General features: G+C 44.7%; 3 protein-coding genes across 7 annotated transcripts; 2 read left to right on the forward strand and 1 right to left on the reverse strand.

Moving 5' to 3' along the window:
• Nucleotides 1-1,186: 1,186 nt before the first annotated feature.
• Nucleotides 1,187-5,600, forward strand: prokr1a (prokineticin receptor 1a; the record flags this gene model as incomplete). The annotated part of the gene is made up of 2 exons (XM_084006613.1): nucleotides 1,187-1,614; nucleotides 4,901-5,600. The coding sequence occupies 2 exons, from the start codon at nucleotides 1,187-1,189 to the stop codon at nucleotides 5,598-5,600; spliced, it is 1,128 nt and encodes a 375-aa protein (XP_083862739.1).
• A 488-nt stretch (nucleotides 5,601-6,088) lies between these two features.
• Nucleotides 6,089-25,917, reverse strand: aplf (aprataxin and PNKP like factor). Of its 4 annotated transcripts, none has more exons than XM_084006297.1 (12): nucleotides 25,812-25,917; nucleotides 25,557-25,636; nucleotides 19,072-19,136; nucleotides 18,055-18,126; nucleotides 15,218-15,381; nucleotides 14,258-14,375; nucleotides 13,534-13,687; nucleotides 11,952-12,127; nucleotides 10,811-11,049; nucleotides 9,569-9,688; nucleotides 9,021-9,067; nucleotides 6,089-7,438 (listed from the first exon to the last, which is right to left on the reverse strand). In XM_084006297.1, the coding sequence occupies exons 1-12, from the start codon at nucleotides 25,844-25,846 to the stop codon at nucleotides 7,233-7,235; spliced, it is 1,476 nt and encodes a 491-aa protein (XP_083862423.1). In that variant the 5' UTR covers nucleotides 25,847-25,917; the 3' UTR covers nucleotides 6,089-7,232. The 4 variants fall into 4 exon arrangements, with proteins under 4 accessions (XP_083862423.1, XP_083862422.1, XP_083862425.1 ...); XM_084006296.1 differs by having other exon boundaries at nucleotides 14,258-14,381; XM_084006299.1 differs by having other exon boundaries at nucleotides 14,258-14,381; nucleotides 25,822-25,896.
• Nucleotides 19,132-24,703, forward strand: LOC311011383 (uncharacterized protein). 2 transcript variants are annotated; one of them, XM_084006293.1, is made up of 14 exons: nucleotides 19,132-20,869; nucleotides 20,961-21,166; nucleotides 21,338-21,409; nucleotides 21,497-21,730; nucleotides 21,817-21,923; nucleotides 22,035-22,203; nucleotides 22,282-22,783; nucleotides 22,852-22,970; nucleotides 23,034-23,144; nucleotides 23,219-23,284; nucleotides 23,377-23,465; nucleotides 23,600-23,705; nucleotides 23,779-23,884; nucleotides 23,966-24,703. In XM_084006293.1, the coding sequence occupies exons 1-14, from the start codon at nucleotides 20,749-20,751 to the stop codon at nucleotides 24,115-24,117; spliced, it is 2,160 nt and encodes a 719-aa protein (XP_083862419.1). In that variant the 5' UTR covers nucleotides 19,132-20,748; the 3' UTR covers nucleotides 24,118-24,703. The 2 variants fall into 2 exon arrangements, with proteins under 2 accessions (XP_083862419.1, XP_083862420.1); XM_084006294.1 differs by lacking the exon at nucleotides 23,034-23,144.
• Nucleotides 25,918-26,297: the final 380 nt, after the last annotated feature.

Here is a 26,297-nt window from a genome sequence, read left to right on the forward strand (position 1 = left end):
GAATATGATGCATAAAAAAACTCCCTCCTTGAAGTCACACCGAGCGGCCAAACATCTGTGTGTCAAACACTAAATCTAGTGTCCATACTGTATGTGAGTGTGAGGCCCTCCATCCGCCTTTCACCCAGTGCATGCTGGGAGACGCTCCAGGGATGCCTTGTGCAAGATGTTAAAGTCCTGTTTTTTTTTCTTAATGTCTTTTAAAAACACATCAGTGAGACACGTTAATTCCGACTCAATCTCAAATACTCCATCCTGCTGCCACAAACACTCAGCAGAGCAATAAACATGGATTAATCTGCCGCTGAAAATAGTCCCCCAACGAAAGCACCGTTCCTTACATGTTTGTTGGATTAAAACTCATGTTTTTTTTCTGCACACGTCCTCATAGTCCGAATGAGCTGGAAAACACATTATTAAGTATCTCTTATCAGCTGTTCTGACCTAACAGAGCTCTTCCTCAGATGGACTACCTACCTATCCATCCATCCATCCATCCATCCATCCATCCATCCATCCACCCACCTACCTAGCTACCTTTCTATCTCTGTCTATCTACCTACTTACCTTTCTACCTACCTGCCTTTCTACCTACCTACCTACCTACCTACCTACCTACCTACCTACCTACCTGCCTACCTACCTGCCTGCCTGCCTGCCTGCCTGCCTGCCTGCCTACCTACCTACCTACCTACCTACCTACCTGCCTGCCTGCCTGCCTGCCTGCCTGCCTACCTACCTACCTACCCACCCATCTACCTACCTACTTCCTACCTACCTACCTACCTCCCATATCTATCGACCTACCTACCTACCTACTTCCTACCTACCTACCTACCTACCTACCTACCTACCTACCTACCTACTTCCTTCCTACCTACCTACCTACCTACCTACCTACCTACCTACCTATCTATCTATCGACCTACCTACCTCCCTCCCTACCTACCTACCTTCCTACCTACCTACCTACCTACCTATCTATCAACCTACCTACCTACCTACCTCCCTGCCTACCTCCCTACCTACCTATCTATCTATCGACCTACCTACCTACCTACCTACCTACCTCCCTCCCTCCCTCCCTATCTGTCGTGGTCAGACATTCATTATTTCACAGGGTTAAACATGTAAACGGCTTTTATTTCAGACACGTCCAACCTGAGCATGTGGACCTGATTCAGTAATGGACGACCCCGCCAACAGCAGCTTGACTCTGACGGACTACTTCCTGGCCAGCGACGACCTGGACTATGGGGTCCCTCTGGACGAGATCCCGGACACCACGCAGGGCCGGGCCTTCTTCGTGGCCACCATTGTCATCGCCGTGGTCCTGGTGGGCATCATGCTGGTCTGCGGCGTGGGCAACTGCCTGTTCATCGCCAGCCTCGCCCGCTACAAGCAGCTCCGCAACCTCACCAACCTGCTGATCGCCAACCTGGCCGTGTCAGATGTGCTGGTGGCGGTGGTCTGCTGCCCCTTCCTGCTGGACTACTACGTGGTGAAGCAGCTGTCGTGGGATCACGGCCTGCTGCTCTGTGCCTCCACCAACTACCTGCGCACCGTCTCCCTCTACGTGTCCACCAACGCGCTGCTGGCCATTGCCGTGGACAGGTGAGTCCGCCTGCACCTTCAACCAAAACAAAGGTTTTTTTGGTTTCATTTCACAAGACGTTAAATATTACTTCAAAAAGGTGATCAGGTTCTGGTTCAGACGCTATAAAGTCTGAGCTGTGGAGGCAAAACTCTTCAACATCACCACCATGACAACCTTTTTCCAAAGATGGTACTCCAGATCATTTACCTGTAAGTACCGGTTTCCAGATTCTGCTTCACAAACACAACTCTTAGACCACAGATGACACAACAGCAACATGAGACATTTAAATGGCTATAAGTCAGTGGCCATGGGTCTTAAGTTGTTTTTCAAATTTGTACATGAGGAGAGAGAGAGGCAGGTGATTAACTAACAAGCCCTCCGAATTGAAACAACAAAATATGTTGTTTGCAGGAACCTTACTGGATCTAGCTCCATCTGGCTTCTGCTAACAAAGTTTGCTTCATAATTAAAGGTCAACTTTACAGCTATGTGTTAAAATCATCTTAGTAGCTAACTAGCATTGGTAGCGTGGTAGCGACCTGTCAATCAGCAGGTAAGCCCCGCCCCCTAAAGCATCCCCTGCTTTCTGGTCTGTTGGACTCTAAATGGACCTGTCAATCAGCAGGTAAGCCCCGCCCCCTAAAGCATCCCCTGCTTTCTGGTCTGGTGGACTCTAAATGGACCATAATGTACTAAATGAACATCATGCTGGATTGAAGAAGACTTGAAACTAGAGATTGAGACAATAAACTCATGTTTACAATGTTTACTGAGATAATACATCAAGAGAGAAGTAGGACCATTTTCTCATAGACTTCTATACAACCAGAGAGGAGTCGCCCCCTGGTGGCCAGCAGAGAGAAGTAGGACCATTTTCTCATAGACTTCTATACAACCAGAGAGGAGTCGCCCCCTGGTGGCCAGCAGAGAGAAGTAGGACCATTTTCTCATAGACTTCTATACAACCAGAGAGGAGTCGCCCCCTGGTGGCCAGCAGAGAGAAGTAGGACCATTTTCTCATAGACTTCTATACAACCAGAGAGGAGTCGCCCCCTGGTGGCCAGCAGAGAGAAGTAGGACCATTTTCTCATAGACTTCTATACAACCAGAGAGGAGTCGCCCCCTGGTGGCCAGCAGAGAGAAGTAGGACCATTTTCTCATAGACTTCTATACAACCAGAGAGGAGTCGCCCCCTGGTGGCCAGCAGAGAGAAGTAGGACCATTTTCTCATAGACTTCTATACAACCAGAGAGGAGTCGCCCCCTGGTGGCCAGCAGAGAGAAGTAGGACCATTTTCTCATAGACTTCTATACAACCAGAGAGGAGTCGCCCACTGGTGGCCAGCAGAGAGAATGCACGTTTAAGGCACTTGAGCCTCGGCTTCACTCTTCAGAACCTGCTTAAAAGCAGATGTGAGATCCCCACCCCCGCCACCCCCCAGATATCTTCTGGATTCTGTAATTATCCGTTTCCCTTCATTTCTCACTAAATCACGTCTGAATCTGGATGCATATTGATCAGAGACCTGACCGTTGTCCTCCGTCCTCTCTCAGTCTGCAGTGATAAATAAAAGTGTGACCGTTGATCGTTAGAAGGGGCGTCGTTAGGACAGATGACCGTTCGATTTGAGCTTCCACGTTAATAATATTCATCCGTCACTGAAAGGATTTGTTTTCTGCTCTGATGCGGTTCAAAGACAGACTTCTCCGTTTCATATTATCTGCTTGGAAAAGGCAGATAGAAACGGATGTTTTGAACACTTTTTGGGCTGCAGTTTGAAGTTGACTTTGCATGTTTTTGCAGCGACACTTCTAACAAAGTATAAACCTTTGAATTAGCCCTCATTACCCCCTGGACCCGCTGTTGCCTCTGGTAGTTTAACTGCACACCCGACAGTTTTGCAGGCAGATTCACCCCGGGCCTTTGATTTCTACACAGAAGTGGCAGCTTTTCATGTCCCCCATTGATTTTTGTCATCCATCGTCTACTGCTTATCCTGTATTCAGAATCCCTGTATTCAGAGCTGAAGCTGATCCCAGCTGACATGTGGCAACGGCGGAGTACAGCCTGGACAGGTAACCACTCTATCAGGGCTGACATGTAGAGACAGAACCGGGAATCGAACCCGGGACTCTCTTGCTGTGAGGCGACAATGCTAAACCACTACACCCCCATGCAACCCTGATATTAGTCGTGATTATGGTGATGGTAAAGTCACAAGTTCATTATAATCCAGAGGGGTTCATCCTTTGAGGAGCAAGAACGGCGTCCGTTGAGTCTCGTGGAAATCTGCTGGTTGCATTTAGACATTTCTTGTGGTTGAGTTGAAAGTTTGCCAGTAAATGAAAGAGAAGAGTCGCTCCACTAATCCTCCAGGGGAAGATCAAATGACCAATTCTGGAGCGGACTTCACATTTACGTCACGCATTCTGGCAGCAGAATAACATCGGAAACCAGTTGAAACGGACGATATCTTTAGTAAGATTAGCGTGTCGGCAGAATTAGGAAAATACGCTTATTTCCTCCAAATTGACAAAAGGAACGTATACCACTACTTTCGTTCTTACCTTTCACAATAAAAGCCCTAGACACATTTTCCAGATGCAGGGAGTCCTCTACACAAAATTCCCTGCATAGTGAGCAGGGAGTTTTGTGTATGTGCGCTCCTGTTATCGCCTCCATGCGTAGATCCTCCTGTATGCAGACGACTCCACGCTGTGACTAGATCACGTTAGCAGCCAGAGAGCCAGCAGAAAACACACCTCAGTACCTCTGCTACAGGAGCTGCTGCAGGCTGTACTAGACCAGCAAAATACACACAAAAAAAACACGTCTGCAGCTAATTAAGGCCTTTATAAATAAAGCTTGGACGTGTCAGTGTGCCAAAGTGGTGACTAAAAGCACTGGCCATCATTAGCATGCCGTGAAGAAGAAGACTTATGTTTGGCTAAACTTAAGAGCTTTACAAGTCGGAGAGAAAATGAAAGTAAAACGGCTCTCAGGGCCGCGAGGACGATCTGACCTGAGGTGTTTTACATTCTGCTAGAATACAAGCTGCTGCCGGGCTGACCCCTCATCTCCTGGACCAAATCCATCATCCACCGGTGTTCACACTTAAGGACCGGCGGGTTCCATTAATCACGGCTGACATCCCCTTATGTATAAACAGCGTCTGCAGGGGAGGAAAGATGAATAATCTCTGTGTATCCGGGACTGTCAAATTGGTCCCAGAGTGCCTTAGAGACCTTAGCCCGTCTCCAAGGTTTCAGTACGTCTGACTAACGGACTCTCCGTCTGCAGGTACATGGCCATCCTCCACCCTCTGAGGCCTCGCATGAAGTACCAGACGGCGTACTGCGTGATCCTGACGGTCTGGATCGTCCCCATCTTCATCGCCATTCCGTCCGCCTACATGGCCTCGGAGACGACGTATCCGCACGTGGAAGGGGGTGCCCACAAGACCTTCTGCGCTCAGATCTGGCCCGTGGACCAGCAGGTGTACTACCGCTCCTACTTCCTCCTCATCTTCGCCCTGGAGTTTGTAGGCCCGGTGACCGCCATGGCCGTCTGCTACATCCGGATCTCCCGGGAGCTGTGGTTTAAGGACGTCCCGGGCTTCCAGACAGATCAGATCCGGAAGAGGCTCCAGAGGCGTCGGAGGACGGTGGTGGCGCTGATCCTGGTGTTGGTTGCCTACGTGCTGTGCTGGGCGCCGTACTACGGCTTCGCCCTGCTACGGGACTTCTACCCCACCCTCATATCCAGGGACAGGAACTCCCTGGTGGTCTTCTACATCATCGAGTGCATCGCCATGAGCAACGGGGTCATCAACACCCTCTGCTTCATGAGCGTCCGACACAACCACAAGCGCTTAAAGAAGGCGGGAAAGTTCCAGCTGAAGCTGGCGACTTTCGTGGCCCCCAAGGTCGCGGACGAAGGGGAGGCACGGACCTGCTCCCTCCGGGTGACGGAGGACGCAGAGGCAGCTCGGCTGAAGTAGAGGTCGATCCGATTCTCTTCCAACAGAGTGCTGAAATGAGTCGGCATTCTCGTCTTTCCCTCATCTCTAATGGGTTTCTGTTCAAAACCTGAAATAAGGTTTTAACGTTGTGGTCTACGATATAAAATATGCCAGTAATTCCATTGTGAGTGAATTCTGAAGTTTTTACACGTCTTAAAAAAGGCAGATCATTATTACTATGGTATATCTGCTTGATTAATATTATTAATGTTATTATCAGATTATATCCACTGCTGCCATTATCTTTAGCTGTAATCATTTTCTACTTTTTTTTTTTTTTGGTCTGCTGTTATTTCTGCTCTCATCACAGGCATCGTGTCTGTCATATGAATTGATTATGTTGTAATTTTGTTGTTGTTTATTGTGTTCACACATCTATTGCTCGAGTTTTTTAGTTTTTCTGCAGATGGAGCATCGTGGGACAGATTGCATGAACCCTCTGAGGCAAAAAAAAACAACAAAAAAACGCGTTCACGCCATTAGCTTCATGGCGTAGTCTGTTCATAGTTAGATTTTTTTATGTAAGAAATCTTAAAAGTGGTGTTCATTTGGGAACATTTTCTTGCTGAGGAAAAAGCTGTAAGTATCATAAATGTTTGTTTGCCACAGAGCAATAACCTGTGTGATGGTGTCTTCACGGCGGTGTGCAAAAATACGGCGTAGTGGACGTAGCTCACGCATTGAAGAAGAGAAGGGGCGGGGCCACGTTTGTCGTGCACAGTCTGTGGAAATACTGGATTTAAACGTTGGAAACAGTCAAATTTAAGTAGCTGGAAGAAGTTAACCGCTAACAGGTGGAAAACATTCGTTTGGTGGAATCACAGCGAAACAATGACTTGCAGCCGCAGAGAGAAGCTGTGTTTCTTATTCCATTTGTACGACGATGATAAATAAACAATTTAAAAAAATGACGTTTGTATGATTGCATCAATCCGACACTATTTCAGTTTGAATTCTGCTGCAACTCAAATGGTTCCATCCTATTTTACAAATGCAACTACAAAGTTAAAATTTCCAACAAAGAAAAATGTTCTAAGACTAAACTTGACGCCATGAAATCAGAACACAGGGAAGACTTGGTTTCCACCAAATATATTTAAAAATATATATATAAAAAAAACAGTCCAACAAGTTTGAGGAACAATTCTAAGAGATCTACTTTTTTTTTTTTTCTTTTTTTTTTTTACATATTTACATTAACAGAATCAATCCCCAAACAGGAACTGGTGAAGTTTTTATCTGCAATTAAAGATTTTTTTCAGTCTGGAATTAAAGCTGACATCCGATAGCGTGGCGTGTTTTGTTTCTTCAATAAACAGCCAGCTGTTGTCATGGGAACATTTCGCTATATGAATTTGCATTTGAAGAGGTTTTTTCCATACAAAATACCAATTTTCTTTCATGAGCCTGAACTATTGCAGTCCGCTGTTGTGTTTGAGGGTTACCGTGACGACACCTACGAAGAAGACAACCGACAGGCAGCTGGAAGCAAACGTTGAGGGTCTGTAGATGATCTCCAGTGACCTCGGGTCTGGATTCCCTAAACAAACACCGAGGAGGAGGAGGAGGAGGAGGAGGAGGAGGAGCAGAAGAAGAAGAAGAGCTCTGCATCTACTTCCTCCTCTTCATGAAGGCTTTTGCTTCCTTCTGCAGTCCTGCGACGTCGTCCTTGCCACTCCAATCAGAGACGGGAGGCTCGTAGTCCGAGTCATCGCCGGCGTCCTCGCTGTCGTCATTGATGAAGCTGTCGTCGTCCCCAAAGTCCTCGTCTTCATCATCATCGTCAGGCTTCTTGGGGACGGTGCGCGTGGTGCGAGCTGTTAAAACAAGAGTTTAATATTTCTCTTTTAAAATAAGGTTTATGGTTTAGGCAGAAAACTCAAGTTTATTTATGAATGTATTCTACAGAGCAATGTCTTTCACTGTTAGCAAGCAGTTCTGGAAAGTGAAGCCAATGCTGGAGTGCCTTAAACCTGCATTCTCCCTGCTGGCCACCAGGGGGCGACTCCTCTCTGGTTGTATAGAAGTCTATGAGAAAATGGTCCTACTTCTCTCTGCTGGCCACCAGGGGGCGACTCCTCTCTGGTTGTATAGAAGTCTATGAGAAAATGGTCCTACTTCTCTCTGCTGGCCACCAGGGGGCGACTCCTCTCTGGTTGTATAGAAGTCTATGAGAAAATGGTCCTACTTCTCTCTGCTGGCCACCAGGTGGCGACTCCTCTCTGGTTGTCTAGAAGTCTATGAGAAAATGGTCCTACTTCTCTCGGCTGGCCACCAGGGGGCGACTCCTCTCTGGTTGTATAGAAGTCTAAGAGAAAATGGTCCTACTTCTCTCTGCTGGCCACCAGGGGGCGACTCCTCTCTGGTTGTATAGAAGTCTATGAGAAAATGGTCCTACTTCTCTCTGCTGACCACCAGGGGGCGACTCCTCTCTGGTTGTATAGAAGTCTATGAGAAAATGGTCCTACTTCTCTCTTGATGTATTATCTCAGTAAACATTGTAAACATGAGTTTATGGTCTCAATCTCTAGTTTCAAGTCTTCTTCAATCCAGCATGATGTTCATTTAGTACATTATGGTCCATTTAGAGTCCACCAGACCAGAAAGCAGGGGGTGCTTTAGGGGGCGGGGCTACCTAAATGCCAAACTCAACCCTTCCAAACTGTAATCGACAATTATTATATTATTATTATCGATAGAAACGATGGACAAAACTACAAACACGAGACCTGATTTAAATCCTTTCACGTTTAAGAAAGAAATCGAGTCCTTACATAAGTGTATTTTTATGGACACTATTAGTTAAAACTGCTTCTTTATAGAATAATTAGCATAATAAACAAAGCAAATACCATCACCATCGGGGGGCTTAGAAGGAACTCACTGCATTCATTTAGATAAAGTAGTTTTTAGGACATATTTTACTTCATCGATCGTCGATACGAAGGAAACCCAATGCAAACGGTGCAGCCGAGGAGAGAGATTTGTTAAAAAAAAACTAATCGGTGCAGGGCTGAGGTGTGTGTGTGTGTGTGTGTGTGTGTGTGTGTGGACGGGTCACAAGGTCGGATCCAGTCATGCCGGTCAGGGTCGAAGTCCTGAAGGGTGCTGAGATCACATTATGACCTGCTAACAAAGGAATCAATAGGCCCCGGTGGATTTATAGATCCGTGTGTGGTGTGTGTGTGTGTGTGTGTGTGTGTGTGTGTGTGTGTGTGTGTGTGTGTGTGTGTGTGTGTGTGTGTGTGTGTGTGTGTGTGTGTTAAAGTACGCTACTTCTTTCTTTACGTTGACGATCTGTTGCTCAACACTTTCAGATGGAAATTCCTTTTTGACATGTTTTGCTGATTTCCGTGTCCATTAGAATCAACATTAACACGAACAGGTGAAACTTCCTACCTGGTCTCTTTGTATGTTTGTATTCTTTCCTGTGAAGAGGGTTTTTCCTGTCAGGGAACAAAAAGTCAAGGTCACTCTCCCGTCTTGTTACATCCATAACAACAAGATCACTTTCAGGCCTTTCATTTTAACAAGAAAGCTGTTTTAGAGGAAAACACGTAGAGCTCAGCTTTCCCGAGGGAGGGGAAAGGTCATCGTGGGGTTATTCAAAATCTAAAAAAGGGTTCATCCTCTGGGGAGCGGGAATGTGGAAGATGATATGCAATGAGTGCAATCTTGACTATTTTGGTCTAAATTTGCTATAAAAAAAAAAATGTAGCACAATCTGTCCGATGAAGTCACTGAATATTAAAAACAACGATGATGTGAAAGACGGACGGCCTTTTGGGAGGTGAGAGGTCACAGGAAATGAGGAGCAACAAACGGACATGAAAGGGGGTTTTGAGGTTCAGGTTTCGTAGTCGTATTGGACCATCCGGAGCTCCTCTTCATCTCAACAAAATGTTTTTTTCCCACCATGCCTTTCATCTTGTGCTGTGCTGTCTGACCTGTAGCAGTCGGTGCCGTAGGGGCACTCGGGTCTGTCTTCCTCTTCCTCCTCCTCCTCCTCATCCTCGTAGTCGCTGTCACCGGGGTGACTGCACTCCTGGAAATGGACCGGGTTCTTCCTGGAACAGCAAACAGGGAGGTGATGAGAGGCGTTCAAAGACACGTCAGAGATGCTCCCTCGTTATGTACGTTTCATTTTATAAATGGTGGAAGTTCAGTTTGCATCGTTTCACCCATCCAGGGTCAGAAGAGAACTACAGAACCACAGCCCGCTGATTTCATTTTAACACATTTGGATGCTGGTGAAGAAAATGAGCTACAGTAAATTACATGATGCCAGATTGGCAATGATGAAAACGAGACCAACATAACCCCCTGGTGTGTGTGTGTGTGAAGTTAACTGTAGATGTAGCACAATGCTACATGCTACCTGCTACAACGGGACCCTTATTAGGAATTCAAGGTGACAAAAAAAAGGACAAATAGATATTTGAAATTTTGACGGTATCAAGGACCTTTACGCCCTATATGATGAAGTAGTACTTGTATGCATGTGACTGTGTACTCTCTGAGGTGACAAAGTGAAAGTATATTTAGAAGATTTGCCCCCCGGTTTACCTTTCTGAAGCCGTTATGGATGCTCTCTTTAAAGTTAAACAACAACACAAACAAACTGATTTAAGGTGGACCAGCAAGTCCGACATTCTGGACTGTTTTTGTCAGAAGGAGTCTGGTGGGTACACTTAAAAACTGATATTGATTTCTCTAGCCGTCCACGGCAGCACTCCTGTCTGTTATTTACTACGCTAATACTCCCACTATAGATATGTCCGACCCCACCTTTAAAACATCCCAATGATCCCTTTAAGCTCTGCAGCTCCATGATATCGATCCAAACTGGTCACTTTCTGTCAATCAATGTGATGCTCTTCTCCACCGCAGCCCCACTTTGATATTCAGTGTAAAGAAAACCTTTAAAAAATCATGTTTGGCTTTAATGTTTCTAAAAAAATATATTATTTTATCTTAAATTCGAGGAAGGAATGTCTCTTGAGGGCTGAAAGCAGGAGACACGAGGCGGCTGCTTTGAGAAGCTTTTGGACCCGATTCAGGTTTTTGGTTTATCAGCTCAAGTGCACTTCACCTCGTCTCTGTTACCACATCAGAGAAGAACGCCGTCTGGCAGGACTTTCTTTTATCCTTTTTGTTCTGAAGAAGCTCCGCTGTTGTGTGGACGTTACCTGTAGCAACTCTTCCCGTACGGACACCGCGTCCTGCGTGGAGGCGTGGCCGCCGAGACGCTGCTCGACTCCCGCCGCCGTCCCACGTCTGACTTCCCGTCCTCATCCTCCGATGGACCGCTTTCATCCGCGGCGTTCGTGTCAGCCGTAGAAGTCTGCCCTCCTCCACGGCCCTCGTCCACGGCGACACCGTCGGACCTCATGGGTTTACTCTGAAGCCGGACCGAAGGAGGAATGTCCTGAGAGTCGACGACAGAAGCACACAAAGGGTTTCATTGTAGAGATAAGTGGCCTGATTAGAGGGTCCGGGCCCGGGTGAACCCCTGAACAGGATCAGCAGTGATGGATTATGGATGGATGGTTAGTCTGTGAAGAGAGCTTGAATACGCTTTTGGAAACTCATTGTAAAGTTCATTTTAGTGTTGTTTACATGGCGACAACCTACGGTTCTGAAAAGGGAAGCTAACACTTAAGTGCCTCAAATGGTCATCTTCTCTGCTGGCCACCAGGGGGCGACTCCTCTCTGGTTGTATAGAAGTCTATGATAAAATGGTCCTACTTCTCTCTGCTGGCCACCAGGGGGCGACTCCTCTCTGGTTGTATAGAAGTCTATGAGAAAATGGTCCTACTTCTCTCTGCTGGCCACCAGGGGGCGACTCCTCTCTGGTTGTATAGAAGTCTATGAGAAAATGGTCCTACTTCTCTCTGCTGGCCACCAGGGGGCGACTCCTCTCTGGTTGTATAGAAGTCTATGAGAAAATGGTCCTACTTCTCTCTGCTGGCCACCAGGGGGCGACTCCTCTCTGGTTGTATAGAAGTCTATGAGAAAATGGTCCTACTTCTCTCTGCTGGCCACCAGGGGGCGACTCCTCTCTGGTTGTATAGAAGTCTATGAGAAAATGGTCCTACTTCTCTCTTGATGTATTATCTCAGTAAACATTGTAAACATGAGTTTATGGTCTCAATCTCTAGTTTCAAGTCTTATTCAATCCAGCATGATGTTCATTTAGTACATGATGGTCCATTTAGAGTCCACCAGACCAGAAAGATGCTTTAGGGGGCGGGGCTTACCTGCTGATTGACAGGTCGCTACCATCGCTACAACCAAAATGCCACCGACTACTAACTAACAATACTCAACTGTTTTAGACTGAGCTGCTTCCTCTTCTTTTTCGTCACTCAACGTCCTTCTCCTCTTCCTCGGCATTTCCTCCTCGCTGAGCTCCGCCCCCTCAGGTGAGGTGGTCTTGGTGGGCGTGGCCTTTTTGGCTCCTGCTGCTTTAGCGCTGGTTGAAGGTCCTTTACTTCGCTTTGCGGCTGATTGAATCAAAGTAAAGAGACAAATGTGAATTTCAGAGACAGAAAGTGACACAAAAAAAATGTAAATGTTATTTTTAATCAAGTAAAATATGGACACATTAGTAAATTGTAAATAAAGGATTACGTATTCGGATCCTCTATCGAAGTAAAACACAAGTACAAATACTGATTCTGCAGTAGAATGCCAATCATAGATTATTAAACGTGACATTATCACAAATGCAATTTGAAGTCGGTTGCAGCTGCTCGAGGTTGAGATATATTTATATATTTATACAGTCAGCTAGTTCACTGCAGTGATGCACATTTCTACTCTTCTTTAAGACGTTTCTCTTATCTCTGCATTTTGTAAAATAGTCAACAGTTTAAAGGTGAAACTGCTCAGAGAAACGACGACAGCAATTTTGTGCAAAAGGTCACACACACACAAAAAAAAGCCTCACACAAGGCTTTTAATGTCAAAGTAAAAGCTCAGACCTTTACGTAAGTAGAGTACAAGCTAAATCAATGCCTCCCCATCACTGCCGGATATGGAGCATCTCCATTGTCCTTTTTTAACGGCCGCAATCACCGAAGAACATGCTGCATGCAGACGGAGCTAACCACTGCGTTACTCCTCTATTGATCCCCTCCTGAACGCCAGCTCATCAGATTTCCCAGCATTCAACCTGTTCCACGCCCTCAGGACGGTCCGCCTGTCGGCTGCCGTTTCAACAAACATTCCCAGCAGCACCTGGGACGGCGTTTCTTCGCTACGACGCACAGACTTTTCAAAGTAGTCCCATTATGGGCTGTTATATTTTTTTTGGCTGGCACGTTTTGGTCCTGCCGTTTAAAAGGTTTAACATGTGGCCAAAATGTCAGTACGCTCGTTTAAAATGAGTGAGAGAAACTAAAAAAAAGGCAATTAGTCGGACTGTAAACGAAATAAAATATTATTTCTAGTTTCAAGTCTTCTTCAATCCAGCATGATGTTCATTTAGTACATTATGGTCCATTTAGAGCCCACCAGACCCCCTTTAACACTTAGCTGTAAAGTTGAACCTTGAATCATGAAGCTAACTTCACACCAGAATCCAGATGGATCCAGATCCAGTAAGGGTGCTGCTTGTATTAGACAGATCCACCTGTCGCTCCTCCACAGTCCAAATATGGTCACCTCCTTCAACTGGTTGCTAAAATTCTTAGAATGCGACGGCCAAAACGAAACCTAGTCCACAAACCACAAGTGACGTCCCAAAGATTTTTACACAAATTGAATTGAATGAATCCAAAAACGCACATTTTAGATTCAGAATTTCAAAAAGGGAACTTTAAAGACTTCTTCAGGATCATCGAGGACCCACACACACCTGACACACCTGAAAAAGCAATAAATCCATGAACCGTGAACACAGCGGTACCTTTTGGGCTGGAGGAGGAAGAGGAAGAGGAGGCACCAGGCGGCGCCGCTGCAGCCGCCAGCATCCACGCAGGTAAAACTCTCCTCTTGGTGATGGAGGGAGGGACGCCTCCTCCTCGGTCGCCCTCCTCATCTCCTGGTGGAGCCGAGTCTCCCTGCAGGACACAAAACCATCAGAGCTGATCAACATCATCATCAGATTACAGGCAGAGTAGGTGATATTGGAAAAAACATGCAGAGATTTAGACTTTGAACGCATCGCTGAATTGAAAAAGCCCCGCCCCCTTTGTTCAGACCTCTGTTCAAAGCCCCGCCCCCAGAACCCCAAAGGAGTGCTTGAGATGGGCAGAGTGCAAACAGGAAGTAAGCGTTGACAGACAGGCAGGCCGTCCAATTATATTCTCCGGCCCGACTCTTTTGATTGGACGAGGGTTTTACAGTCCTGCTACGGCCCCAGATCACATTTTGTAATTTTGTCAGCATTTCATGTATTCATTGCTACCAGTATGTTACAAGGATTTCAGGTAAAATAACAGAGTGTTTCTGAATGGAATCAGCTTTTCAACCTTTAACTGGAAGAATGTGACCTGAAACCGACGAGGGGATACAGGGCGGAGCTTTACATATTTGGAGGCGTTTAAAGGGAAAGACAGCGAGTGAGCAGAGATGCAAATTTGGTCTCGGACATAACTCGCCAAAGAATATTTGACGCAAGTGAAACAAACCTCGTTGAAACTTCCGTTGGCGGCTTCCTGCCGGTTGGACGGAGCCGCCGGTGGAGGAGGCGGGTCCTCGTCTGGCTCGGGACCAACAGGAAGCTCTTCTTCCTCTTCAAGCATCTGACTGTTTCTACGGGGAAGTCGTGTTCAATAAAACAAAAAAAACATGTAAACGAGCTGAAAAACAGGCCTTTAAAAACTCAACAAAATGGAGAATTTCTTGGGAAAACTGGAATTTCTGTGATTGTCAGCTGGTTTTGAACAGTAGTAACATCTGCTCGAGTGTCCCGTTTGATCCGAGCTTCAAACAGGAGAGCCGGCATCAGGACAACTCAAGGGGACGCATTAGCAGAAAGCCCAAAAGGCTACATGAATGAGCCTCCTCCCTAATGTTGCCATTTAATTGAGTCAACAGAGAACACTTGAACCGGACCCCCCATTCAGACCCCTCGCAGAGATAAAAAGATTATTAAAACAGACGGAGAGCAGACTTAATTACTCACGAATGCATCGCCGGGAGAAACCGCCGGATGTCCTGATCTGGTCACGCAGTAGAAACGAAGACGCCTCAATACGCCGGCGTTATACTGAACTGAGAGAGGGCATGACGTGTAACACGTTGGCGTGGGCGGTAGTGTGAAGTATTAAATACGCGTTGAAAATGCGATTACCCCTAGCAACAGCAAAACAACAACGGCAGGTGAACCGTGAGTTTCATTTGCTCGACTCTTTAAGCGCAAGAAAGGTCATAAGGTGAAACTTCTTCTTCTGAGATTTTAACCCCCCCTGGTGGCGGGTCGCCGACATAACACGTCCTCCTCGTCGCTGATCAGAGGAGAAAAACACTCTGACCCCTCATTCTGTCTCTGGACCTTTTAATAACGACGGAAATAAAGAGCGATAATCCTGCTACATAAAAAAGGGGGCGAAGTGTTAACAAGCCTTTGTTTCCCGGAGTGTAAGTACCTGGGAGTGCGGTCCTCCACGTCCGGGGCCACCACCCTGTAGATGCACTGGCCCGGCAGCAGAGAGAACAAGTCTCCGTGGTGAAGAGGGTACCAGGAGTTTCTCTGCAGAGGTCGAGGGTCGTTGCTCAGGGACGACTGAACGAAGCAGGGGTTCAGGTGGGTCTGCAGATCAAAACCAGACGATGAACCAACAAACTCTTGGAGTCCAAGTATTCATTTTAATGATGGGGAAACGATTGAAATTCAGTGCATGAAGAGTCAGTGTGGCTCCGGGAGCGATAAAGCTCCCTTTGATCTGGTGAAGTGGGTTAAATTGTGAGATCAAACTAAGCCATAACATTTTGCAATTCAAAAAAGAGAAAACAATATTTGACCAAAATAGAGAGGAGGACAACCGAGTCTGATTATTGATCAAACAAAATCACAGAGAAATATTGTAGTGTTAATGTATTAAAGCATACATATTTGTTTTTTAATGACATATGATGCAAAGTAGACGCAGGATGTTTTTGATTCCTGGATTAATCCGATTTATGTTTTTTTTTTTTACAGTATGTTGAATGCTTGAGATGTATAAATAAATAAACACATTTGGCTTTCTAGTGAGTTTTTTTTTATTTATTTTTTACAAACAATACATTTTTCTGGGGGTTTTTCGCGTTATTTTAAAAATGACATGTGGGAGGGGAGGAGGAACTGTTTATGCGTGGGTTTTAATTTTAATATGATAATCATATGGAAGGTTAGTTAGATTAGAAGATTAGTTAATCTTTAATTAAGAAAACGAATACACTGGTTGAGTATTTGAAGGAAGACACCTTCAGTGTGGCTAAAAACTACCTCAACATCTGTTTTATGTCCGTTAAAACTCACCGCGTCGTTAAAATCCTCCTTCCAGCTCAAATTCCAGTTAGAAATTCAGTTCTTGACAGGAACTATTTTTCCAGGCGTAATAACATTCGGCTAAATCATCAGTCAAGTCATCGCCTCGGGTCGCTCTGTGATTAAGTGCTGTGATCGTGAAGTGTTAATTATTCGTCCGATATGCATCGACCTCAGGTCAATCACACAAAACGATCATTTTTCGTGCCTTTAACGGCGCCGGACTCCTGCTGCTGGAGCGTTCTCCCTCCGGACGAATAAAGATCCGAGTATTGAATGCATCTGCTGGACAAAGTTCACAACCATATGTTCACGGCGACCGAGTGGAGACCTTTCAGCGATCGTTGACAGCCATTACTCCTGAATCAGGAGGTTTCTAGAGAAGACCATCCATCCGCTCGGATACGCCGATCCGATACCGATATTGGGCCTTGGTCGGGTCAGGGTTCGGCGACCCTTCTTGGTGATCAGTGTGCCGCATCAACATTAAGGTGAATGTTATAAGAATTTTGTGATGACTACACAGACAAGGACTACGTGACGATGACTACTGTTATAAGAATTTTGTATAACCTTGTGTCTTAGGTATGAAGAACCTCATGTCTTAGGTATGCCTAACTGTTGTCAGGGACCTTGTGCACATGATGTCTTGTTCTACACGAAGGCTAACCTTCAATGACGCATCATCTTCAGAACCCTTTAAAAGACTCACAGCACTGATTTGAGCACTTCCTCTGTAGCATCCTCACACGTTGTTGCATCATAACTGCTCCTCTTGTACAAGATTAAAGTCAGACGTCGACTTTACTTCTGTCTCTGATCTCCTCTGAACAGCAGGGGTGTGAATCTTTGGCTTCACAGCGATTCGATTAACGATACAGTAGTTGGCGATTCGATTCAAGGACGATTTTTTTTGGTTGTAACGATTCGATTCGATTCTGTAAACCACGATTCGATTCAGTAACTTGTAACCAAAATTCTATATCCATGAAATAAACATGCAATAATGTGAGTGAGACTATTTGTATTCTTCTGAAAGGTGAAAAATAACATATTTATTCTATAAAAAAGTAAACCTGCATAATATTTTATGCTGAATACAAAAATGTAATTAAACATTGCTCGGTTATTTTGAACATTATTCAATAGACTACATGCTGGCAGGGGAGAGAGTGTCTTAAATGTATTAAAACATTAATCATAAGTAAGAATCACGATTCATCCGATTAAATGCATTTATATCGATTATTGGTGAAGCCAAAACGATTCAGTCTATTTATTTATTGTAGCAGATGGATTTAGTAGAATCTATAGGACTGACTATCGATTCATCGATAAAATCAATTGAATCGTTACACCTCTATTTAACAGTGAACATTTAATTTACTTATGACACCAGAAAGCCAATCAGACATTTGTGTGAAATCGTCAAATTTACCTGATAGAACGTTTTTTCATGTAATTATACTGTATTCTTTCAGAACACGTTCTAATAAAAGGTGCTACAATTAATAAACTTATTATTATGCATTTTTTGAGTTTTCCAAATGTGAAGAAATTCCCTTCAGGCGCTCCTGAGATGTCACATGAATGAGAACAGACCAGTGTTTGCAGTAGACAGCCGTCTGCCTTAATGCAGTTTCACTCTACACGCCAATCAGCGTCTTCGTTACCGTGACAACAAGCTCTCTGCCAGATGATTTTCATAGAAATGATCTGAAAACAAACGCCTGCCTGGAAGTTACAATTAAAACAACGTTAAAACCACAACGAACTTAAGATTTCCGACACTTCAGCAGTCGAAGCTGAACAGCGTTATTGTGACCACATTCAAAAGTTGCAGATTCCCGTAGTTAAAAACATGATGGCGAGCTCCAGGGAAAGGGGTTTGGCGAGTAAAGCTAGCGGTCACGTGATGTGTGGATGTGTCACATGGCCGGCGGGAGGACGTACCGGTTTGAGACGCAGCTGTCCGTTCAGGTTCTCCAGCAGCCCGTGAACTCTGGACACTCGCTTGTCGCTGACCTGAGACAACATGACGAAACAAACAAACAAGCAAAAAACTGTCCAAAACGATTCAGATATTTTCAGGATATGGTGTTTAAAAAGCTGCATGGTGTTTGCTGCGGGTATTCGTGGTCCCCAGAGGATGAATCACAATAACTTTGGTGAAAAAACACAAGCTGCTTTCCACAGGCTACTACTTCCTTTAAGTTTGTACAAAAAAACGATGACTGGTCCAACTTTCCTCCTGTAAATTGCATATTAATATGGAAAAACTCATGTTTTTGAGATTCTGAATTTTAGTAGAAGGCTGTGATGACTTCAGTACTACAAAAACAATATCAGGAGAACAGAGTCCTCCGGTGGTTGAGTGGAGGAGCTGCAGCTGAAACGAGTGTTTGTATTTTCTGGATGTGTATGTGGAATTATTGATTTCTTATTTTAATAATTAATATGACATGAGACTCAGTAAGCTTGTAAAAAAAAACAGAAAAAAATGTAGAAATGTCCCTCATAGGGACAGTTTTTACTTTCTACTTTGAGTACATATACATGTACTTTTTCCACTTTTACTTGAGTAAAGAAGTAGAATCAGTACTACTTTTAGTCTCTTTGAACACACATATATATATATATATATATATATATATATATATATATATATATATATATATATATATATATTTGAGTATATTCACATTTGAGAAAGTGAAACCATCTTTTATTTTTGTCAGAAATATTTTTAACATTTTTAATTTTCTGTCAATCTACAAATTAATTGATGACTCATCATTTCGGTTGTACTTGAAAACTGTGAGTTGTTTAATTTATTTAAAAAGAAGAAGAAAAATCAGATACTATTTGTATATTTGTCTGTAAATAAAGGTGTCAGATATAAGTAGTGGAGTATAACAGTAATATATTTGCCTATGAGATGTAGTGGAATAGAAGTATAGCGGAACTCACTCCCAGGAAGGGCCCCCTGCCCAACACCGTCTCCCCCGGCGGCAGGTGGATGGGCTCCCCGCCTCCACCGGTGTTCGAGATTAACTGGTGGCTGAATTAACTGGTGATATTCTTTATACTAGGCAGATGTTTGGGAGGCGTGTCCTTCTGAGGACCCCTTGTTGACTATCCAGGAAATAAACATTTGATCGCTTCTTGTCTTTATCACGTTCATGTGTCGGTGTGTTTGGAAACATTACGGTCCGCTGTAACATTATAACCGTTCGCCAGCCCGTCGGTGAGCTGCCGCTGTCAGGACTCTCCTAGCAGGACTAGCGAATGAGACAGTAGGTGACTGTCCCGATGCCTGTTCAATACACTGCTAACGTTAATAAATCTGTTGAAATGTGTTCTTGTCGTCAGTCTCATATGTTTAATCACACATGGTTAGTAAACTGCTGTCCAGACGGCCCGATAGCTGGTTCTGCTTTAACCCACCCTGCAGGAGAAGCAGTTTCCAGCCCGCTCAGAGCGGTGAGGAGACTGTGGTCAACTGTGGTCTGCTCAGATTAACCTGTGATACAACATCTGCTACCTACCTGAGCGCTCTGCTCAGCTTTCTGCTCAGCTTTCTGCTCGGTCTAGACAGAACCGCTTGGTACCATCAGACATCTGGGCTGTGGAAATATGTTGTGTGGCGACAGAAAAGAAACAAAGACATGTTTGGCGGAGTTCAACGCGGCACATGTGAACACGACTTGGCTGTCAAGTAGCGTCAAGACCCGCAGATACCAGCGCACTGACCTGTGTGGACCTGCTCTGTCATATAAACACTTCCAAATAAAACATGATGCAGCTAAATGTGAGTTTACACACTGTAGTCATGCAGCACACTGCCAGAACTACAATCAGTCATTACTGTAGCAGAAGGAGACACAATGGATCAGTAACAATTCAGAATCACTTTTATTGTCCAAGTATATGTAGACATACACTAAAAATACAAGGCAGTAGCATGTCCTTAATGTACAGAAATGTGACAGACATATCTCATCTGCCAGTTGAGGTGTGTTCCTGTCCTGTTTGAATCCAAACCAGACTGAATTAGTCTGTATGTGGAGTCTGTTCTAATGTTCTTCCAGCGGTTCCAGTGCCCTCCAAAAGTGCAGAGACATGCAAGTTAAGTGAATTAAACTAGACATTGTCAATATCTGTTCAATTGTGACTGTTCACCCGGTGATGTTGAGGTGACCCATCCAAAGTGCATCCCAGTCTTCCAATCAAACTCTGGGCAGGAGTTAATCAGGAGTTACAGTTAATCAGTGTTATTAAATTAACCTGTGGGTGGTTGGGAGCAGGTTTCATTGGTACATGGTACAGACTATATAAACCCAACTGACATGCCCCAACTTTGTGGGTTTGTGAGGAGACGGAGATAGTGAGAGATAGAGAGAGATAAAACATATAAGTCAGACATAGTTAGGTGATTGGTTAGTAGCTGAGTGAGTGAGTAGTCGATAGTTGAGTGGTTGCTGTGAGTAGTAGAGTGTGGCTGTGTGTGTTTGAGAGGTTTATTTGTCTTTATTGTGGTTGTCCTGTTTGTATCTTGTTGTGTATCTGTTTGTGTGTGAAGGGGTGAGTAGGTAGGTTGGAGCAGGTGAGACAGGTGGAGGTAGGAGCTAGGGACAGATAGGGGTGATGGATCCCAAAATTGTGCAGGAGGTGCTCAATTTCAAGCTCCACAACCAGTATCCTGAGGGGTTAACGGCCAAACAAAAATATGTTATCAAAAGGAGAGCGGACACCTCCCGGATTAAAGGTAAGAATGCTTGCCATCTGAAGTTCAGAACACAGTGATCATCTGCCATGGTAAAACTAACAAATGTAGCATTATGTTATTTAAACACCAGATGGAGATCTGCACTACATCTGCAGGCGCAGAAAAAATAAAGCTGAGCACCTTGCTAAGGTTGTATTAAGTGCAGAGGAAGCAAATGATATATTTGAAGAATTCCACTGCAGCCATTTTGGAGGACACTGTGGCGTGGAAAAAACCCACAGTGCCATCATCAGCCGGTATTACTGGCCTGGCATGGAGGAGGACATTCGCAAGTGGGTAAGTTTGTATCTTTAAAATGAGGTGGAACACTCATTCAGCTTGTACAGTAGAGTGTGATGTGTTTGTTCATATACTGCTAGTATGTTTTATTAGTTTTCAATATAATGTATCATGAAATCATTTGTGTGAACACATTCATCATGCTGTTGGAACTCATGTTATGTTTAGATTGCTCAGTGTCCACAGTGCCAGGCCAAGAGAGCGAACGTGAAAGAGAAGAGGGAATACAACCCGATAGAGGTAAGGGAATCAATGGCACATTTTGTCAGCTTTCAATCACAACACTGAAATAGAAATACTATAATGTGTTTTTTTTTTTCCTCCCAGGTAACTGAGCCTCTGGAGCTCGTAGGGATGGATCTAGTGGGTAAACTCACAGTAACCAATGGTGGCAACCAGTACATATGTGTCATGGTTGATTATTTCACTAAATGGGCAGAGGCTTACCCACTAAAGAGCAAAACAGCAGATGAGGTGACCAGTTGTATTCTTGATTTCTTTTACAAATTTGGTGCACCTAAACGACTGCTAACAGACCAGGGCTCAGAATTCCGCAACAAGGTACCATGATGAAGCATTATGACTGCCCGATATGTAACTGCTGCTGTGCTCACCTATTTAATGTTAGTCCAACTGATCATTTCAAGGTCAACTACGGCCTGTGCAAGAAGCTGGGCATAAAAAGGAGCCTCTGTTGCCCCTACCATCCCCAGACCAACGGCCTAGTGGAGAAGCTTAATGGCACCATACAGAGGTATATTTGTGTTCAATAACTTAAGCTCTTCATGAAATATTGAGCTAAACTAATATGTGTTTTGTCATACTGTGCATGAGTATCTAAATTCTTTCCTGTCTCCTTTTTGAGGTCCCTGAACAAACTGGTGGGTGAGAAACCACAATCCTGGGACCAGTTTCTGCAGTCAACTATGTTTGGTCTGCGGACAAAGAAACAGTTGACGACAAAGTATAGCCCATATTTTTTGATGTTTGGGAGGGAGGCCAGGTATCCTTCAGAGGTACCAAAGGAGTATGAAGTAAGTTGCTCTAATGTTCTCATCCTTAAAAAAGGGGCTCATCTATGTCCTCTACATACTAACTGTGATTTGTGCCAGGTAACCGAAGAGAAAGTAGAAAGGCTGGTCACAAAAGAGGAGCTTCCAGAAGGACTAAAAATGCAGCAGGACACGTACAGAGAGGTCAGGACCAACATCGCAAAAAGCCAGGAAATGGTGAGAAGGAGACAGCGCGAAAGGGGCCAAGATGACCAGTTCAAAATTGGAGATGTAGTTCTTAAAAAGAACATCAGACGGGAGCAACGGAAAGGGGGCAAGATGGAGAGTGACATGATGGGTCCATACCGGATCATGGAACTCGAGGGGAAAAATGTGGTCCTGGCCTCTGAAAAGGGGAAGGCCAAACTTATGTCGAATATAGACCTCCTGACACATTACTTCCAGCCAGAGGAGAGGATCCCTGCCAAATTAAAAAAGGTGTTGGATCCTTCTCCTCTGGCTGGTCCACAAGACCGTGAGATGCCAACCACATCCAGTGCCCTGCCAGCAAGACCACCTTCATCCAGCAAGGCACAGGATGACTGTAATCCTGCAGAAACTTGTCAGTAACCTGACAAAGTACATATAAAATATGAATTTCACAAATGACTGGTATTGCTATGTTTACAGTGATCAGAGACATATGGAGTGGGAGGAAGAGGAAGACGCTGTGGTCCAAGATCGGCCCATACAAATTGTTCTCTGAAGATCTGCTGGTCTTGGCCCCAGGAAAGCTGCTGGAGGGAGAGGTACATTTATATTGGCCTGATATTTGTCTTTCACATTGTCACGACTAATTATTATTCTCATAGATCATAAATGCGTATTTGATGATGGTGGGCCAGAGAGCTGGGGCACTCATCATCGATTCGTATCTCATGACCTCACTCTGGCAAGGAAGAAATACAGGCAGTTTAAGATCGGTGAGTCTCTTTGTCTGTCAGTTTCCCTCCACAGTACATGCATAATGTTTGTTTTTATGTACTTTTTTGGTAAGCTGGACCTCTTAAAGTATGCTGTGGCAGCTGGAGCGGTTTGTCACGGTGGACACTGGACACTCATTGTAAGTAATCTTAAAGTTAACAGATGTAGATGAAACTATGAGACCATCTGATGTATGAAGGCTTGGCTGTCATCTTGTTTGCCTCTCCATAGATCATGTATCTGAAGGAGATGAGGTCCTTGTACCTGGACCCATTTGGGGCCTCTGCAGAACACATAAATCACTGCAAAGATGTAACAAGGTGAATTAAATGCCAACTGGCTGGTCTTTAGGTAGCAACACGAAGCCTTTTCACCATTCAGCTGATCTTTAATTGGAAATGATCTCTTTGGGGCTCATGATACACTTGCCAAACTGTAATCGTTCTGTGTGCAGGGCACTGGTTCGCAAAAAACGACCCGCTGTAGGAAGGTGGACATGCTCGACCATAGAGCATCCAAGACAGACTGATGGGTCCTCATGTGGAGTCTTTGTGTGCAAGGTAACAATTTGATCATGCATGTTCTGACATAATTGGAACCCCTTCAGAATTGTACTCCCTGTTATCACTTTAGCTTGCAGAGCAGATACTTCTAAATGAAACTGTGCAGTATCGTGTGGACCAGGAGGGGGTGGCGACACTACGGCTTAACATGGCACAGGCTCTGGTGGAAAATTCAGGTATTCAGGATTGTACCAGCTACACTGAAATGTGTCCATACTGGCACTGCACTACATTAATGGCTTTTCCCCCCTTAACAGATGACCTATCCCAGCTGTGCCGAGCTTGTGGGGAGCTCAGCTCGGGAGCTGACATTGACGACTGGGTAAGAAGTTTAATTCATATCCTGCCCAGAGTTTGGCTGGAAGACTGGGATGCACTTTGGATGGGTCACCTCAACATCACCGGGTGAACAGTCACAATTGAACAGATATTGAAAATGTCTACTTTAATTCACCTAACTTGCATGTCTGCACTTTTTGGAGGCACTGGAACTGCTGGAAGAACATAAGAACAGACTCCACATACAGGCCCACAGCTAAGAATTAACCCTAGTATCAGGATAAATGTTTGTCGATATTTAAACATCTATCTCTTTCCCTTTCAGATTGAGTGTACCACATGCAGTCTGTGGTACCACACAAGTTGCGTTGGAAGTCCCCCAGCAGACCTTAACTATTTTTGTCCTGCGTGTGTACTTTGATTGAAAATTATAAGGAAGCTACAGACCCGTGTTGGCTACTTCTGGAGGTCCAACCTGCCTCCGGAGCTGCTGATCCCATTCCACACTGCAATAGTCCAGTCTGGAAGAACATTAGAACAGACTCCACATACAGACTAATTCAGTCTGGTTTGGATTCAAACAGGACAGGAACACACCTCAACTGGCAGATGAGATATGTCTGTCACATTTCTGTACATTAAGGACATGCTACTGCCTTGTATTTTTAGTGTATGTCTACATATACTTGGACAATAAAAGTGATTCTGAATTGTTACTGATCCATTGTGTCTCCTTCTGCTACAGTAATGACTGATTGTAGTTCTGGCAGTGTGCTGCATGACTACAGTGTGTAAACTCACATTTAGCTGCATCATGTTTTATTTGGAAGTGTTTATATGACAGAGCAGGTCCACACAGGTCAGTGCGCTGGTATCTGCGGGTCTTGACGCTACTTGACAGCCAAGTCGTGTTCACATGTGCCGCGTTGAACTCCGCCAAACATGTCTTTGTTTCTTTTCTGTCGCCACACAACATATTTCCACAGCCCAGATGTCTGATGGTACCAAGCGGTTCTGTCTAGACCGAGCAGAAAGCTGAGCAGAAAGCTGAGCAGAGCGCTCAGGTAGGTAGCAGATGTTGTATCACAGGTTAATCTGAGCAGACCACAGTTGACCACAGTCTCCTCACCGCTCTGAGCGGGCTGGAAACTGCTTCTCCTGCAGGGTGGGTTAAAGCAGAACCAGCTATCGGGCCGTCTGGACAGCAGTTTACTAACCATGTGTGATTAAACATATGAGACTGACGACAAGAACACATTTCAACAGATTTATTAACGTTAGCAGTGTATTGAACAGGCATCGGGACAGTCACCTACTGTCTCATTCGCTAGTCCTGCTAGGAGAGTCCTGACAGCGGCAGCTCACCGACGGGCTGGCGAACGGTTATAATGTTACAGCGGACCGTAATGTTTCCAAACACACCGACACATGAACGTGATAAAGACAAGAAGCGATCAAATGTTTATTTCCTGGATAGTCAACAAGGGGTCCTCAGAAGGACACGCCTCCCAAACATCTGCCTAGTATAAAGAATATCACCAGTTAATTCAGCCACCAGTTAATCTCGAACACCGGCACCGTCCACCGGGATGAGGTCGAAGCCGGACATCGGCTCAGCGGGCGGCTTCAACCCCGGGTCACTGCGGGCACTGGTTTAGAAAAACACACCACAATACATCCACCATTAAGTGACGTGAATTCTGGACGTTAGGACAATAAAATCGGGATTTAAAGAGCTTTCCCTAACTTATGTTTACCACGTTGCTCCGTCTGAGCCTAACGAGTAGCCAGCTAAGGTCACAACCAGCCATGTAGTGAGTTTACCTGTGTCTACCTGTTGTGGAGGCTCTCTGGATCATTATTCCACTTCCAGGCTAAAAAAGAAAGCGAAGGCTCAGAGAGAATTCACAACTTTCGCTCTCGGCTTCATGGGATTCAAAACTTCCGGGATGCAGGGGACGAGCATGCGCAGTAGACGCCTGGCGCTGCTCATTACATTTCGTGACACCGAATTCCCTCCCGATTCTCGCCAATTTAAAATGCTCTTATTTATTTGCGGATTATGAATTGTCTTAAAAATAAATCTCAAGACGGTTCATGAATACGTACACGCCACTCTTTAATTCGGCATATATTAAACACACATGAACATTCTACTACTAAAACGGGAATAAAAACATGTATGCCGAATTAAATACCTAAATAATATGGATTCATTAATAAACCGTATTGAAATGTATTTTTATTAACACGAATAATTCTCAAATTAATAATAACATTTCGGCGAAACGTGTGGCCAGAAATCTGGTT

This window comes from Eutrigla gurnardus, assembly GCF_963514095.1.
Source record: "Eutrigla gurnardus genome assembly, chromosome: 3".
Classification (NCBI taxonomy): Eukaryota; Metazoa; Chordata; class Actinopteri; order Perciformes; family Triglidae; genus Eutrigla; species Eutrigla gurnardus.

Coding starts and splice junctions, on each gene's coding strand:
- aplf (XM_084006296.1), bottom strand. CDS start 25,846: ATGATCCAGAGAGCCTCCACAACAGGTAGACACAG. Junction 13,688..14,257: donor CCAACGGAAGTTTCAACGAG/GTTTGTTTCACT, acceptor TGTGTCCTGCAG/GGAGACTCGGCTCCACCAGG. Junction 12,128..13,533: donor TTCCTCCTCCAGCCCAAAAG/GTACCGCTGTGT, acceptor TGATTCAATCAG/CCGCAAAGCGAAGTAAAGGA.
- LOC311011383 (XM_084006293.1), top strand. CDS start 20,749: ATGGATCCCAAAATTGTGCAGGAGGTGCTCAATTTCAAGCTCCACAAC. Junction 21,731..21,816: donor GCTCAGAATTCCGCAACAAG/GTACCATGATGA, acceptor GATCATTTCAAG/GTCAACTACGGCCTGTGCAA. Junction 23,885..23,965: donor GGCTCTGGTGGAAAATTCAG/GTATTCAGGATT, acceptor CCCCCTTAACAG/ATGACCTATCCCAGCTGTGC.